The sequence below is a fragment of the Bos javanicus genome, chromosome 8, assembly GCF_032452875.1.
Source record: "Bos javanicus breed banteng chromosome 8, ARS-OSU_banteng_1.0, whole genome shotgun sequence".
Classification (NCBI taxonomy): Eukaryota; Metazoa; Chordata; class Mammalia; order Artiodactyla; family Bovidae; genus Bos; species Bos javanicus.
The window spans coordinates 75,960,290-75,977,714 of record NC_083875.1 but is presented as its reverse complement, the minus strand read 5'-3'; the positions used below and the strand labels follow the sequence as shown (position 1 = coordinate 75,977,714).

The 17,425-nt window shown below is 36.8% G+C and overlaps 1 protein-coding gene across 1 annotated transcript in view; it reads right to left on the bottom strand.

Annotated features, from left to right (window-relative positions):
* The window catches only part of UBE2R2 (ubiquitin conjugating enzyme E2 R2), a 97,226-nt gene that overhangs the window by 15,906 nt on the left and 63,895 nt on the right, over nt 1–17,425 (bottom strand). Inside the window, exons 2-3 of the mRNA XM_061425950.1 lie at nt 11,223–11,309; nt 891–988 (exon numbers count right to left, since the gene is read on the bottom strand). Of these exons, the coding sequence (XP_061281934.1) occupies nt 891–988; nt 11,223–11,309 (185 nt within the window). The remainder of the gene's footprint in view (nt 1–890; nt 989–11,222; nt 11,310–17,425) is intronic.

The following is a 17,425-nucleotide window of genomic DNA, read 5'->3' as shown; positions in this document are numbered from 1 at the left end:
TGATCAATCATAATGTACTAATACAAGTTCACTAATTGTAATACATGAGCCATACTAATGTTAGATGTTAGTAACAAAGAAAACTGGCAGGTGTGGGAAACATGGGTACTATCTGTACTTCATAATTTTTCTGATAGTCTAAAATCATTATAAGTTTTTTAAAGTTATTTTAAAAGAAACACACTGATGATAAAACTAAAATAAGAATACCCAGTCAACCTTCTGGGATAGTTATAATAAGAAACATGGAAAATAACAAGTGCTAGCAAAGATCTGGAGAAATTTGAATTCTCACACACTGCTGGTGGGAATGCACTAAAAATTTAGTGCAGGCATGTTGGAAAACATGGCAGTTCCTTGAAAAGCTAAACACTGAGTTATGACCCCACAATTCCATTTCCAGGAATAACTCCAAAGAAATGAAAACATATGTGCACATAAAAACTTGCACATAATGTTCACAGTAGCATTATTTATAATAGCCAATGAGTGGAAACAACTGAAATGTCCTATCAACTGATGAATGGATTAAAAAAAAAGTGTAAAGACTAAGACTTTTCAGCAAAAAGTAGTAAGTGTCCTAGAATACAGAAGCAACCAATTCAAACACGGAAGTCATGAAATCTAAAGCAGCAGGGTGGAACTCAGATAATGCAAGAGGAAGAAGAACTAAGAGTAGAATAATTCTTCCAAAGTGAACAGAGATGAGCAACATATGGATTATTAGTCCATAAATACAACTCTTCAAAATGATGCATGCATGCTACATAAAGCTCTAGCATAAAACAAAGCAATCATATATAAAAAGGATTCTTTTGTACTTGTTAAAAGATTATATCCAATGTTAAGAGCCACCTAGAAACCAGATTATTCCTTATGTAATTCCTTACCTGACATTTTGAGTAGGATTCCACCTTTCAGAGGGCAGTTCTCCACTCTGTGGGTCATCTACAGGTGGATGAAGAATTGAAATGCATACATCTCCATTCTACAAGACACAAATAACACATTCAGTAAATACTCAAAAGTATGATATAAAAAAACAATTCTGCTGAAATTTCTTTTATTCCTAGAAAACATGTTTTCTTACCGCTGGGGAGTAAACTCCTTTTTCTTCATGTTTAGATCCAATGATAAAGAAGAATTAAGCATTTTTATATTACAAATATTCATTTTGACCAATCTCCAAAATACTTTTCTTACTTTTGCCTAAAATCTGCCTGGAGACAGCATATGTGACAAACCTACAGCAAACACCATTCTCACTGGTGAAGAACTAAAAGCATTTCTTCTAAGATCAGGAACAAGACAAGAATGTTCACTCTTGCCACTATTATTCAACACAGTTTTGGAAGCCCGAGCCACAGCAATTAGAAAGAAAAATAAATAAAAGGAGTCCAAATTGGAAAAGAAGTAAAATTGTCACTGTTTGCAAATGACATGATACTATACATAGAAAATCCTAAAGATGCCACGAGAAAAATACTAGAGCTAATCAATGAATTTGGTAAAGTTGCAGGATATAAAATTAATGCACAGAAATCTCTTGCATTCCTATAATACTAACAATGAAAGATCAGAAAGAGAAATTAAGAAAACAATTCCATTTACCATCGCAACAAAAAAGAATAAAATAACTAGAAATAAACCTACCTAAGGAGGCAAAAGACCTGTACTCAGAAAACAAGAAGACAATGATGAAAGAAATCAAAGATAACACAAACAGATGGAAAGATATACCATGTTCGTGGATAGGAAGAATCAATAATGTGAAAATGATTATACTACCCTAAAACAATTTACAAATTCAATGTAATCCCTATCAAATATACCAATGGCATTTTTCACAGAATTAGAACACAAACTTTATAATTTGTATGGAAACAAAATAGATCCCAAATAGTCAAAGCAATTTTGAGAAAAAGCGAAGTTGGAGGAATCAGGCTCCCTGATTTCAGACTATACTACAAGGTTACAGTAATCAAGACGGTATGGAACTAGCACAAAAATAGACCTATAGATCAATGAACAGGAGAGAAAGCCCAGAGATAAACCCATGTACCTATGGTCAGGGTCACGTAATCTGTGACAAAGGGGCTAAGAATATACAACAGAGAAAAGACAGTCTTTTTGGTAAATGCTCCTGGAAAAACCGGATAGCTACATGTAAAAGAATGTAATTAGAACACTAACACCATTCACAAAAATAAACTCAAAACGGATTATAGACCTAAATGTAAGATGGTACACTATAAAACTCTTAAAGGAAAACATAGGAAGAACACTCTTGGATACAAATCACAGAAGATTTTTTTGTATCCACTCCCTAGAATAATGAAACAAAAACTAAACAAATCTAATTAAACTTAAAAGCTTTCACAGAGCAAAGGAAACCATAAACAAGATGAAAAGACAACCTTGAGAATGGTAAAAAATATTTGCAAACAAAGCAACTGACAAGGGATTACTCCAGAATATACAAACAGCTCATGTAGCTCAATATCAAAAGAAAAACAAACCCTAAACAACCCAATCAAAAAATGGGCAGAAGACCTAAATAGACATTTCTCTCAAAAAGACATACAAATGGCCAAGAGGCACATGAAAAGATGCTCAACATCACTAATTATTAGAGAAATTCAGATCAAAACTGCAATGAGGTATCACTTCACACCAGTCAGAACAACCATCATCAAAAAATCTACAAATAATAAATGCTAAAAAGGGTGTGGAGAAAAAGGGAACACTTTTGCACTATTGGTGGGAATGTAAATTGATACAGCCGCTATAGAGAACAGTATGGAGGTTCCTTAAAAAAACTGAAAATAGAACTACCATACGACCCAGCAACCCCACTACTGGGCAAATACCCTGAGAACACCATAATTCAAAAAGACACAGGCAACCCCATGTTCACTGCAGCACACTATTTACAATAGTCACAACATGCAAGCAAACTAGATGTCCATCAACAGATAAATGGATTTAAAAAGATGTGGTATATATATATATATACGTGGCTCAGTGGTAAAGAATCCACTTGTCAATGTAGGAAACACAGGTTTGATCCCTGGGTTGGGAAAGGGAAATGGCAACCCACTCCAGTATTCTTGCCTTAAAAACCCCATGGACAGAGGAGTCTGGTGGGTCCAAGAGGTCGCAAGAGTTAGACACAACTTAGTGACTAAACACCACCACCACATATATATATTTTATATATATATATATATATATATACACACACACACACACACATACCTACACACACACACAATAGAATATTATTTGGTCATAAAAAAAGAATGAAATTGGGTCATTTGTAGAGATGTGGATGGATTTAGAGACTGTCACAAAGAATGAAGTCAGAGAAAAATACCATATATTAATGCATATATGTGGAATGTAGAAAAATTGTACATATTTGCAGGGCAGGAACAGAGACAGATGAAGAAAATGGATGTGTGAACATGGGTGGGGGAAGGGAGGAATGAATTGAGAGATTGGAACTGACATAGATACCCTACCATGTGTAAAATAGATCACTAGTGGGAACCTGCTGTAATAGTGCAGGAAGCTTAGCTGGGTGCTCTATGGTGACCTGGATGGGTGGGATGGGGGTAGAGGGTGTGGAAAAAGGAAGGGAGGTCCAAGAGGGAGGGAATATATGTTTATATATAGCTGATTCACTTCATTGTGCAGCAGAAATTAACACAATGTTGTGAAGCAAATATACCCCAATTTTTTTAAAAAAGAAAATCTGCCTATAACCTGTCTACAGAGAAGCTATAATCATCACCTTTAATATCAATGACTGGCTTCAATAAGTATGGTTTATATAAATTGATACATGCCTCCTAACAATTATATATAACTCCCTTGGTATATGGATAGAAGAACTCACCACTATGTATAATATTCTGGTTCATAAATTTAAATTATAGGATCTAATTCACAAGTGCTAAGTTAAAACACACATGGACTCTCTCATATGCAATAGAGACTGTTAACAGAAAACACTGAGAAAGATGTAGTAGCCTATTGGTTTAAAATAAAAGATTCAAATGTTTAAAAAGAGAGGTATAATCATATAAAGTAGAATAAATCTTATATATAAACCAAATTTACATACATGCACACACACACACCAAGATAACAGAACATTTTAAAAAGGAGAATAAAATTTCAATAACATCAATGTCAAGTACTATATTCCAAAACTTTGTATTAATGTTAGTAACATGAAAAAGTTAAAAAAAAAAAAACACTATAGAAACGAGGAGAGAGAAACTAGACATATTTGGAGAGGACACCTAGGAGGTGCTTTGGAAGAAAAATGAAAGGCTTAAAGGTTGTAAGAAGCTTTCAATAATGATTTCAATTTTAATAACCTAAAGGAAATTTAGACATGAGATTGCCTGAAAAAATAAACCAACATCAGAAATATGTTTGGGTAGTTATATTTATTTTGTACTATTACACCAATTACCACAAAATTAGCTGAAAACAACACAAATTTATTATTTTACAGTCTTGTAGGTCTAAGCTTGACACTGCTCTCCACAGGGTTAAAGTCAACTGTGTGGGTAGCAACACATTCCTTACTGGGGGCTCCAGGAAAGAATCCCTTTCCTTGCCCTTTCTGGCTTCTAAAGGCCACCCACATTCTTTTGTTCTTGGCCCTCTTCCTCTAATCCTCAAAAGGAAGCAATGCTGCATTTTTGGAGCCTTTCTTCTAAAGTCACATGTCCTTCTCACTGATTTTCTTTCTACCCTACCTCTTCCACTTTAAGGCTGCTGCTGCTGCTAAGTCACTTCAGTCGTGTCCGACTCTGCGATCCCAGAGATGGCAGCCCACCAGGCTCCCCCCCGTCCCTGGGATTCTCTAGGCAAGAACATTGGAGTGGGTTGCCATTTCCTTCTCCAATGCATGAAAGTGAAAAGTGAAAGTGAAGTCTCTCAGTCGTATCCGACTCCTAGCGACCCCATGGACTGCAGCCTACCAGACTCCTCCGTCCATGAGATTTGCCAGGCAAGAGTACTGGAGTGGGGTGCCATTGTCTTCTCCGCCACTTTAAGGCAGTGTTCCCCAACTTTTTTGACACCTGGAACTGGTTTGGCGGAAGACAATTTTCCATGACCAGGGGTGGGGAAACTTCCCTGGTGGTTCCAACGGTAAGGCATCTGCCTACAATGCGGGAGACCCGGGTTCAATCCCTGGGTGGGGAAGATCACTCCAGTATTCTTGCTGCCACCCTCCCCTCCAAAAAAAGGGGTTCAAAGAAATATTTAGACTTCCCTGGTGGGTCAGATGGTAAAGTGTCTCCCTACAATGCAAGAGACCTGGGTTCAATCCCTGGGTTGGAAAGATCTCCTGGAGAACGAAATGGCAACCCACTCCAGTATTCTTGCCTGGAAAATCCCATGGACAGAGGATCCTGGCATGCTAAAGTGGGTTGCAAAGAGTCGGACATGACTGAATGACTTCAATTTCAAAGGGGTGGGGGTGACGGGTGATTTTGGAATGACTCAAGCACAGTAGGCTCTGCACTCCTATGAGAATCTAATGCTCGAGCAATAATGTGAGCAATGGGGAGCAGCTGTAAATACAGATGAAGCTTGGCTTGCTTGCCCATCACGTGGGGGCTTGCTCACCCACCTCCTGCTCTGTGGCCTGGTTCCTAAAAGGCCCAGGGATTGGGGACCCCTTCTTTAATGGAACTTGTGATTACACTGGGACCACCTAGATTATCCAGAATAATCTCAGTTCAAGGTCACCTGATAAGCAAGCCTAAGTCTTCTTAACATGTGAAGGTGCATATCACAGATTCCAGGGATTACAATGCAGACATCTCTGTGGGAGCATTGTTCTACCTACCACAGGAGTGAAGAACACAGTTTGAATGAAAAATAGAACAGAGGAGTATGTTACTTTGTTCACAGTTTAGTGTGTGTGTTAAGTAAAATTTCTGAGTAGTGAAATGATATAAACAGTCATGTACGTAGAAATGACATATCAAAAGATGAGCATCTCTGGAGGAGGACATGGTAACCCACTCCATTATTCTTGCCTGAAAAATCTCATGGACAAAGGAGCCTGGAGGGCTACAGTCCATGGGGTCGCAAGAGTCGGACACAACTCAGTGACTAAACAATAGCACCAATTTTACAACAACCCTAAAAGAGCAACAGCAGGATGGACAGTTCCAGTAAAAGTCTCATCATCAGTGAATTCAATGAAGACGTGAGCAGTTGTGTTTGTCTTTTGAGCCCAGATCACTGGAAGAGAGCAATCAGTTTCACCTGCTGGATTTAACTTGGAATAAAAATATGGTTAAGAATAAACAAAATGCCCTTGTTTCCATTAAAAAAAAAAAAAAAAGATGGGTATCTCAACTGATTCAGGCAAAGCACTTGACAAGACCCAACACTCACTCACAATAAACACACTCAGAAAACCATACTTCCCAGCTATCTTAAAACTGTAAAAGGGAGTTATATTAAGATGATAAATTTAAGAAAACAAAAAACCAACCCACAGCTAACATCCTCAATGGTGAAAACTTTCCTAAGATCAGAAATAAGACAAAGGGCACCCACTTTTACCACTGCTATTTACAATGTACTGGAAGTAGTAGCCAGAGCAAGTAAGAAAAATTCTGCAAGTATACAAATTGAAAAGGAAGAAGTAAATCCATTTCTATTGTAAAAGTCAAAGAAAATTCCAAAGAACTCACAAGAAAATTACTAGAGATAATCAATTCAACAAAGTTGTAGGATACAAGATCAACACTCAAATCAGTTCATTTTGGGATTTTTGAAATTTCAGTGGAGGCATCTCTGGAGGAGGGCATGGGAACCCACTCCAGTACTCTTGCCTGAAAAATCCCATGGACAAAGGTTAGGACTCTGCACTTTCACTGCCTAGGACCTGGGTTCAATCCCTGGTAAGGGAACTAAGATTTCACAAGCCTTGTAGCATGGCAAAAATAAATAAAACAAAAATTTTTTAATCAGTTTCATTTTTACACACTGGTGATGAACAATCTAAAAAACAAGTTAAGCAAAAAATTCCATTTACAATGGCCTCTAAAAGAATAAAACATCTTAGCAATAAATCTAACCAGGGAGGTGAAAGTCCTGTACAAAGAAAATTACAAAACACTGCTCAAAGAAATTAAAGACGACCTTAAAAAAAAAAGAAAAACAGTCTATATTCATGGGTAGGAAGACTTAATGTTGGCAATATTCCCCAGTATGATCTACAGATTCAATCCAATCCCAATCAAAACCCTAGCTTCCCTTTTTGTAGAAACTGACAAACTGCCCATAAAATTTATAAGGAAATTTAAGGGACTCACAAAAGCCAAAACAATCTTGGAAAATAATAATAAAGTTGAAGGATTCATACTTCCTGATTTCAAAACTTACTATAGAGCTACAGAGAATAAGACAGTTTAGGACTGGCATGACAGATATATAGATCAAGGCAACAGAAATGAGTCTACACAGATTCATACAACATGACCAATTGATTTCTGATAAGATGGTAAGCTCATCCAATGGGGAAAGAACAGTCTCTTTAGCAAATGATGCTGGGACTGGATTTCCAAAAGAATGAAGTTGAACTCCTACCTCATACCATATACAAAATTAACTCAAAATGGAACAAAGATCCAAGAGCCTAAATCATAAAGTCTTTTTATAAAAGTGTGTCTGTTTCTGTCTATGTGTGTGTTTAAAATCTTCATGACCTTGGATTTAGCAATGGACTTTTAGGTATGACACCAAAAGCATACATAAACAAGATAAACTAGATCTCTCCATCAAAATTAAGCACTTTTGTGCAAAGGACATTATCAAAGAAAATGGAAAAAAAACAATCGATACATATGAGAGGAAATATTTGCAGGTTATGAGGAGGTGACAAGGGTTTGATCCCCGGGCCGGGAAAATTCCACATTCTGTGAAGCAACTGAGCCCATAAGCCACAACTACTGAGCCAGTGCACTAGAGCCTGCAAGCCACAACTACTGAAGCTGGAGAAGCCACCCCAGTGAGGAGCCTGCGCATCACAACAAAAAGTAGCCACTGCCTGTTGCAACTAGAGAAAGTCTAGGTGCCAACAACAAAGACCCACCACAGCCAAAAATAAATAAATCTTTAAAAAAAAAAAAAAAAGGAGGGGGGAGGGAGAAGTTCTAAGCTTTGAGAAAGGCAGTTCTGAGAAGTAAAATGAATAATAAATACTAAGAGCAGTGAGATTTTGAGTTGCCATAGCTGTGAAGTTCATACTGAAGAGTTTGTGTACAAAAACTTCATTTGAATACATGATTTGTGAAGCAAATGGGCTTCACTGGTTATCTACTTCTGAACACACACAACACATGTAACCAGGCAAACTGTTACTGAGATCACTCAACATATTATATAAAGTAAAAAGGAGTCAACTGTGCAGCATGGTCATTGCTGACAAGTTCATATTAAATTTCTTTTGTTCTCCAAGTTTCCCCTTGGTATTTATAAATTTCACAAATGTGGCAATGATAAAAGAAATGTTGCAATTGATAACACAGCAGTTTATTTATAAATTTGGGGGCTACAGTAATATCTGTGAATGTATTTAACAAAACTGTACCAAAGCTCTAGTTTTTAAAAACCTGATAAACTATTTTCTACTAAAAATAGTCCTTACGATATTTTTAATGCTCACAAAGTTAATACATAAAAAACTCATCAATTCATATATTTTAGCATTTGAGTAGGCTTTTGCTTTAGTATTGTTTTGTTGCTGTTGATATTGTTGTCACTATTCCCCCATTTCAACCCCAGTTCTATTAAAAATAATTCTGTAGTAAACAATTTGGTGACTAGAATAATTTGACAATGAGGTCTGTTGTGTTTCTAGGTGACAACATAGATGGATGAGTAGAGAGCAATCTCCAAGAATATCCCATCCCTTTGGCTAAGAACCATGAGCTCTAATGTCTAAAATCACAAATACATACTTGGGCCCCCAAGTTCAATTCTGATACCTTTCCAGAATGTAGCAAAGTAAATTAACAAATGTGAGCAAAAGTCTCTTGTGACTCATTTGATTACATCAAATTTAATGCTTAACTATCCTAACACTTGTTTACAAACAACTTATACAGCATGGTAAACAACTGCATATTCATAAGATATGCATACATTATTTTACTGCTAAAATTTTTATGAATATGAAAAATATTTCTAAAAATAATGATCCAATGCTAAATCTTAAGAGACAGAACTAGACTGCCTACCTGCTGCTGCTGCTGCTGCTAAGTCGCTTCAGTTGTGTCCGACTCTATGAGACCCCATAGACGGAAGCCCACCAGGCTCCCCCATCCCTGGGATTCTCCAGGCAAGAACACTGGAGTGGGTTGCCATTTCCTTCTCCAATGCATGAAAGTGAAAAGTGAAAGTGAAGTCGCTCAGTCAGGTCCGACTCTTAGCGACCCCATGGACTGCAGCTTACCAAGCTCTTCCATCCATGGGCTTTTCTAGCCAAGAGTACTGGAGTGGGGTGCTATTGCCTTCTCCAGATTGCCTACCTAAGTGGTGAAAAAGCAATGGAAAGGGGACTATATCTACCTACACTTTCTTCTGAAAAAGCTTTGGTTCCTTTATCATGCATTTTTTTTTCTTTTTTGACAAAAGTTTGAGAATTAGATAAATGAGATGGAAACAGGCAAGCGTGTGGCTCTAACATGAATGCATTCTCAGTGGCAAGACAAGGTATATATTTGTTACATAAACAGTATGACACATTCAATGTTGTTTTCATTTCTCTTTTATTATCTAAAGCCTATATATACCACCTAGTTTTGAAGGCAAGAATTTCTGATTATTAAATGGAGACAGATACAAAAATATTTCGGTATTAACTGAACTCAGTTTTAACTTATGAAACAGTGAGTGAAATGTTTCTATAGTCTCTCTCCTGCAACAGGATAACTTTGTCATACAGAATGGTATAACACATTCAATGTTGTTTGTATTATGGTTATGTCGAATACTAAAGATACTAAAGAAAACAATATTCTGAGAGCTTATTTCTGGAAATGCTACAATCTATCACCTTTTGAGCACTCTCTGTCCTGTTTTAAGAAAAGAAAAATGAAGATAATGACTTACAGAAAAAAGCAGATTGTGAAAAACAATAATGCTGCTCCAAGGTGTTCTTTATATAGATTGAGATCCAAAATTCAGCACTATAGAATAAGTAAAGGCCTTATAGCTCTATTTCTGGAGCACAGGAGCTTGCCAATATACACGTGACCAAACCACCCCCCCCAAAACTATATTACTAAAGTTGCAAATTTTAAAAAACAAATTTAATGCTTGGGCCTCAGCTACAACTTCAGAGCCCTACTGTAATGAAACAGACTACAGAATGGTAAAGGAGTAAACTCAAAGGATTTATCAGTGGGCCTTGACATATACCCCAAGAAACATAAGGAATCATTTCAGGATCCTTAAAACTTAGCACAAAGCTAAGTACATTTCATCAAAAAAGCTAGAAATTGTTTTCCCAGGCATGTGCACTTGTCCAACAGAAGACCCTAACCTTTAATTTATTTCAGAAGAGACTCAACTGGTATGCAGCAACTCCTTAAAGGAGACCAGTACAAATGATTCCCACTCCCTTCACCCAAAAGCTGAATCTCTGATCAAAGTGACAAATTGTGAAGCTAGAGTCTGTGAAGCTAGGGAACAGGTACACAAATAAATTTGTATAACTTTACTAAATTTTAAAAAATGTAAGTGTTAACACATAGGAATTATAATCTTAACAATGAGCAGCAAAGCTGGTTAAAGTCTCAATCTTAAATTAACCGTAATATGGAACAGTGTGTGCTCAGTCATGTCCAGCTCTTTGCAACCCCATGGACAGTAGACCGGCAGGTTCCTCTGTCCATGGAATTCTCCAGGCAGGAATACTGGAGTGGATTGCCATTTCCTACTGCAGGGGAACTTCCCAACCCAGAGATTGAACTTGTGGCTCCTGAGTCCCCTGTCCTGGCAGGAGGATTCTTTACCACTGAGACACCTGGAAAGCCCTAACCATAATATACACTGGTATAATAAAAGCCACGAATAGTTCTTTGTCACCACAGTATACTGAGCTATGGAGGTATTTTAAAGGACAGTATCAAAAAGTCAAATCTTCAAAGAAATTCATGATAGACATCTCTTACCTCATAAATGTTGGGGTGCCACATTTTGGTCAAGAATCTGAAGGTAGGTGGTGAATATGGGTAGTCAATAGGAAATTTAATATGCGCCTAAAAAGAAAAAAAATGAAATGCTAATAAGTAAGACTACAGGTTACTTATCTGCCTAACAATTCATCCTAATATACTCCAATGAAACTGAACATCTTTCTACACCATAAATTCTGGAGATTAAAATAGTTCATATATATTTTGTTAGCCCCAATGCTAGGGTTATCAGCATGTTTTTACAACTATCTCTTTAAATATTTATAAAAATTTATGTTAAATTGCCAATGCTCAACAGTTATATAATTTTTAATTGAATAAACATGAATAAGTTTAATATGTGTCACATTAATGGCTGCATTTTATATTAGTAACAATTAATATGACCTATGGTATAATATAGAACAAAGATAATTTGTTTTACTTAACACCATTTACCTACCACCAAGGAGTAACAAATGCTATCATTTTGATACGGCTCTTCCAGGAGTTTTTCATGCTCAAGTATGCTTATTTTTTTTTACAAAGCTTATTTTCAATTATTGTATTTATACTGTTTCTTTCCATCTGTATTATATCATAAACATTTTCCTTTGTATGTATGATTGTTAGTATTTGCAAGATGTTTCCATCATATGGATGTATAGACGAACCATTTTAAAAAACCTATTTCCTTATTTTGGAACATATTGGTTTTGCACTCTTTTGCTATTGTAAATACAGTTACAGTGAATGTGCTCAGTAGAATCCCACATTTCAAATATGAATAAATTCAAACAAAGTCTCATCTAACTGTACCAGTAAAAGGGAATGAGGACGGGAATGAAAGGACAAGCTGAGAGTACAGCTGAGGATAAGCAGTGAAAATGGCAGTAAGGATCCTCAAAACTTCTGTCTTCAATAAAAGCAATGAGAAAAATAGCAAAAATTTTAAGAATCAACTTCTTCAAAATCTACAAAATCATGTGAGGCTTGTAGCAATTCAGGGAGGATCTATTCAAGGAAAATAGCTGAACTGGTTTTTATAGTAAACTTTGTGGTATTTTAACTTGCTCTAGTTAAAAGATCTCCAGAAGATTGTCCCAACCCAGGGATCAAACCCAAGTCTCCTACATTGCAGGTGGATTCTTTACCATCTGAGCCACCAGGGACTCAGCAGGTCAAACAGATTCAACAACTATTTTAATAGGAAAGGGTGGGATATGAAATGCCTGTATGGCTTTGAAAATCTCTGACCAATTTCTAACTAGAAGATCAGGCCAATGTATAGGGCCATGAATATGCCTCAGCTATGCATACGCTCAGAAAAGTCACGAGAGGTCATTAGATGGCCTTCAACTAGCATCTCTGGTGAACCTGAGATCTGCACGAGCAGGAAGTGAGGGCTAGACTGAATTTGCAACTACCTAGCTGAGTGTTAAAGGCATGCCCCCAAATGCACACAGAGCTCCTCTAAAATGCCAAGGAGGTTTGTTGATTCCAGGAATATAATTGCATTTCACTTAATAAGGGAAACTTCTGCCCAATCACTGGGTGACCACTAAGCTAACCAAGTGAAGACTTTACTGGCCACACACAACCAAAAACACAGACGTTTCAGAATTAGGTCAGAAAAGTCATTACATAAGGAAGCAACTACAACAAACAACAACAACCAAAATCTTGTTGCCACAATATATTATTTTAAGCATCCAGTTTTCAACAAAATATTACAAAACATGAAAAGAAAGTATGGCACATACAAAGGGTAAAAACAGCAACCAACAGAAACTGGAAGGTCAAAATATTTATTAGAAAAAAGACTTTAAATCAGCTGTATTAAATATATTTCAAAGACTAAAAGAAACCGTGGCTAAAGAAATAAGGAAATGTATATGGAAAATCTTTCAGCATATCAGCATGAAGAAACTGTAAAAAACAAGCAAAAAAAAAAGCATTGGAGGAAAAGAACCAAATATAAACCACAAAGCTGCAAAATACAATAACTGAAATTTTAAAAATCTGCTAGATAGGCTGAACAGCAGATTTGATGAAACAGAAAAAAGAATCAGTGAAACTGAAGCAAGCTCTGTTTAGATTAACCAGTCTGAGTTAAGAGAAATAAAAAGCAACTAACAGAGACCTATGGGACACCAGGTTATCAATATATACATATTAAGAGTCTCAGAAGAGGAAACAAAAGAGGCAAAAAGAGCATTTAATGAAATAATGGCCAAAAATTTGCCAAATTTGATTAAAACAATGACTCTACCAATCAAAAGCTCAACAAACTCCCAAGAGAAAAAACTCAGAGAGATACACATCTATCTATCTATCTATCTATATATCATAATCAAACTGTTCAAAACTAAAGAATGAATCTTAAAAGCAGCAAGAAAGAAACGATCCATCAAACAGAATCCTTTGACAAACAGACGCTGTCTCACCAGAAACTAGGAAGCCAGAAGGCAGTGGAATAACATTCAAAGTACAAAGAACAAAATCTGTCAATTGAGAATTCTATATCCAGCAAAACTGTTCCTCAAAACTCAAACAGGCAAATTAAAACATTCCTAGGTAAACAAAAACTGAGAACTAGCAGATGATGACAAGCAGACGTCACCTGCAAGAAATGCTAAAGGGAGTCCTTTAGGCTGAAAGGAAAGGACACTGACTACCATGTGAAACAAGATGAAGGAAGGGCACAAATAAATATTTAGTACAGGATAGATACAGAAGATACAATAAATGTTCCTTTTGTTTATAACTTTTTCCTCCCAATTTAAAAAAGAGCTTCCCTGGTGGCTCAGTGGTAAAGAATCTGCCTGCCAATGCAGGAGACATGAGTTTGATCCCTGATCTGAGAAGATCCCACACAGCATGAAGAAATTAAGTCTATACGCCACAACTATTGAGCCTGTGCTCTAGAGCCTGGGAGCTACAACTACTTAGCCCACTGGCCACAACTATTGAAGGCAACATGCCCTAGAGCCTGTGCTCCACAACAAGATAAGATACTGCAATGCACATAGCAACTAGAGAGTAGCCCCCACTCCCCACAACTAGAGAAAATTCCAATGTGATTTGGATGTGAAGAGCCATCACAGTCAAAAATAAATAAATTAAATTTAAAAAATACACAGCATAATAATTATAAATCTACTAAAGAACACAAAGAAGTAATTTCTATACCAATAAATAATTGAACTGTATAGTTATATGATGTTGATTATAGAAAATAACTCCAAAAATTCAACACCCCTTCATGACTGAAAATACCCAACAAACTAGAAATACAAGGGAAATTCCTTGCTTTAACAAAGGACATCTAGTAAACAAAACTGCAACTAATATTATACTTAATGGTTAAGGAATTTCAGAAATTATACAGGAATGTCCACTCTGATCACGTGTATTCAACACTGTATAGGAGATGCTAGCCAGGGCAACTGGCAAGCAAATGAAATAAAAGGCATCTTGGTTAGAAAGTAAGAAGCAAAGTTATTTCTATTTGTAAACTACACAATCCTGTATACAAAAAAATCAAAAGAATATAAATATATTAGAATAGCAAATCAGTAAAGTTGCAAGATGAAATTTATAATATCAGCATCAATTATATTTCTATACAGCATCCCTGAACAAAATCAAATTAAGAAAATTCTATTTATAATAGCAACAAAAATAATAAATACTTAGGAATGAATTTAATAACAAGAAGTATAAAACTTGGGACTTCCCTGGCAGTCCAGTGGTTAAGACTTCACCCTCCAATGCAGGGGGTGTGGGTTCAATCCCTGATGGAGGAGGTAAGATCCCATGTGCCTCATGGCCAAAAAACCCAAAATACTTAAAAAATAAACAAAAAACCCAGAATAAAGACTTTAAAAATGGTTCACATAAAAACAAAAAAATCTTTAACAAAAATGTGTGCAAAACTCACACTCTAAAAAGTACAAAACATTTTTAAAAGAAATTAAAGACTTAAGTAAATATTAAATATCCATGTTCATGTAGTTTCCCAGATGGCACAGTGATAAAGAATCTGCCTGCCAATGTAGGCGACCCAGGAGACATGAATTTGATGCCTGGGTCGGGAAGTTCCCTTAGAGAAGAAAATAGCAACCCACTCCAGTATTCTTGCCTGGAAAATTCCATGGACAGAGGAGCTTGGCGGGCTACAGTCCACGGGGTCACAAAGGGCTGGAGACGCCTGAGCAAATACACACACACACATGTTCATGGATTGCAAGCTTTAATATTCTTAAGATGGTAATCCTGCCCAAGTTGATCTACACATTCAACATGACTGTATGGAAATCTCTGCTACCTTCTTTTCAGTTCAGTTGCTCAATTGTGTCTGACTATTTGCAACCCCATGGACTGCAGCACACTAGGCTTCCCGTCCATCACCAACTCCCGGAGCTTGCTCAAACTCATGTCCAATGAGTCAGTGATGCCATCCAACCATCTCATCCTCTGTCATCCCTTCTTCTCTAGTCTTCAATCTTTCCCAGCATCAGAGTCTTTTCTAGTGGATCAGTTAGTCACATCAGGTGGCCAAAGTATTGGAGTTTCAGCTTCAAAATCAGTCCTTCCAATGAATATTCAGGGTTAATTTCCTTTAGGGATTGACTGGTTTCATCTCTTGCAGTCCAAGGGACTCTGAAGAGTCTTCTCCAGCACCACAGTTCAAAAGCATCGAGTCTTCAGCACTCAGCTTTCTCTGTAGTCCAACTCTCACATCCATTCGTGACTACTGGAAAAACCAAAGCTTTGACTAGGTGGACCTTTGTCAGCAAAGTAATGTCTCTGCTTTTTATATGCTATCTAGGTTGGTCATAGCCTCTCTTCCAAGGAGCAAGCACATCTTTTAATTTCATGGCTGCAGTCACCATCTGCAGTGATGCTGGAGCCCAAGAAAATAAAGTCTGTCACTGTTTCCATTGTTTCCCCATCTATTATCTATTTGCCATGAAGTGATGGGACTGGATGCCATGATCTTAGTTTTCAATGTTGAATTTTAAGTCAACTTTTTCACTACCTCCTTTACAGAAATGGCAAAATTGGTACTTGGGGGATCCAGAATAGCTAACACAATCTTGAAAAAGAAAAACAAAGTGAGACAACTCATACTTCCCAACCCCAGTATACTACACACCTATAGTGATCAAGACAGTTTGGTAATAACATAAGGACAATTCAATGCGGAAAAAGCCTTGTCAACAAATTATGCTGAGACAACTAGATATCCACACGCAAAGGAGTGAAGTTAAATCCTTTTACATACACCAGAGGATTCTGCTTTTAACCAGGCCTGCCCTCAGGAGAAACTACTTAGAACCTAACTTGGAAGGATTATTGTCAAAGCATAACTAACCTAGGGGAAGAAAAACACAGAACTCCAACCCTAATATCCCACCTCATGGGCAAAGAAAAATTGAGAAACTCTTGAAAGTTCATAGTCCAGAGGCAAAGCCTCGTTAAAAGGCTGAAACCTAATCACAGAAGTACACAACTCTTTCCCCTCGCCTCACATCCCACCACTATATTACTGAGATACTTACAGAATATTCCTTTACAGAGTATATCACAGCTAAGTTACAAGAAAAAATTACAAGGCATAACAAAAGGATATATCACACAAGAAGAAACAGAGCAAATTATCACAACCAGATATGACAGGGATGTAGGCATTATCAGAATTTAAAACAACTATGATTAATATTCTAAGGATTCCAATGGACAAAGTAGACAGTATGCAAAAACAGATAGGCAACATAAGCAGAGAGATGGAAATCCTAAGAAAGAACCAAAGTCAAATGCTAGAGATAAAAACACTGAAGAATGCCTTAATGGGCTGCTTTCTAACACTGGACATGGTTGAGGGAAAAAACCCTCTGAACTATAGGATATTACGCATGGAATCCCTGAAAACAGAAAAGCAAAGAGAACAAAGAATTGGGGTGGGATGGACCAGAACAGACTATCCAAGGACTGTGGGAAATGCAAAAAGTATGAGATACATGTAATAGGAACACCAGAAGGAATGAAAACCATCATTAGGAAAATGAAAAGACAACCAACCTACAGAATGGAGGTAAATACTTGCAAATCTGATAAAGGACACATACCTAGAAAACATAAAGAATGCTTGTAACTCAGTAATAAAGAGAAAGAACTCAATTTAAAAATGGGCA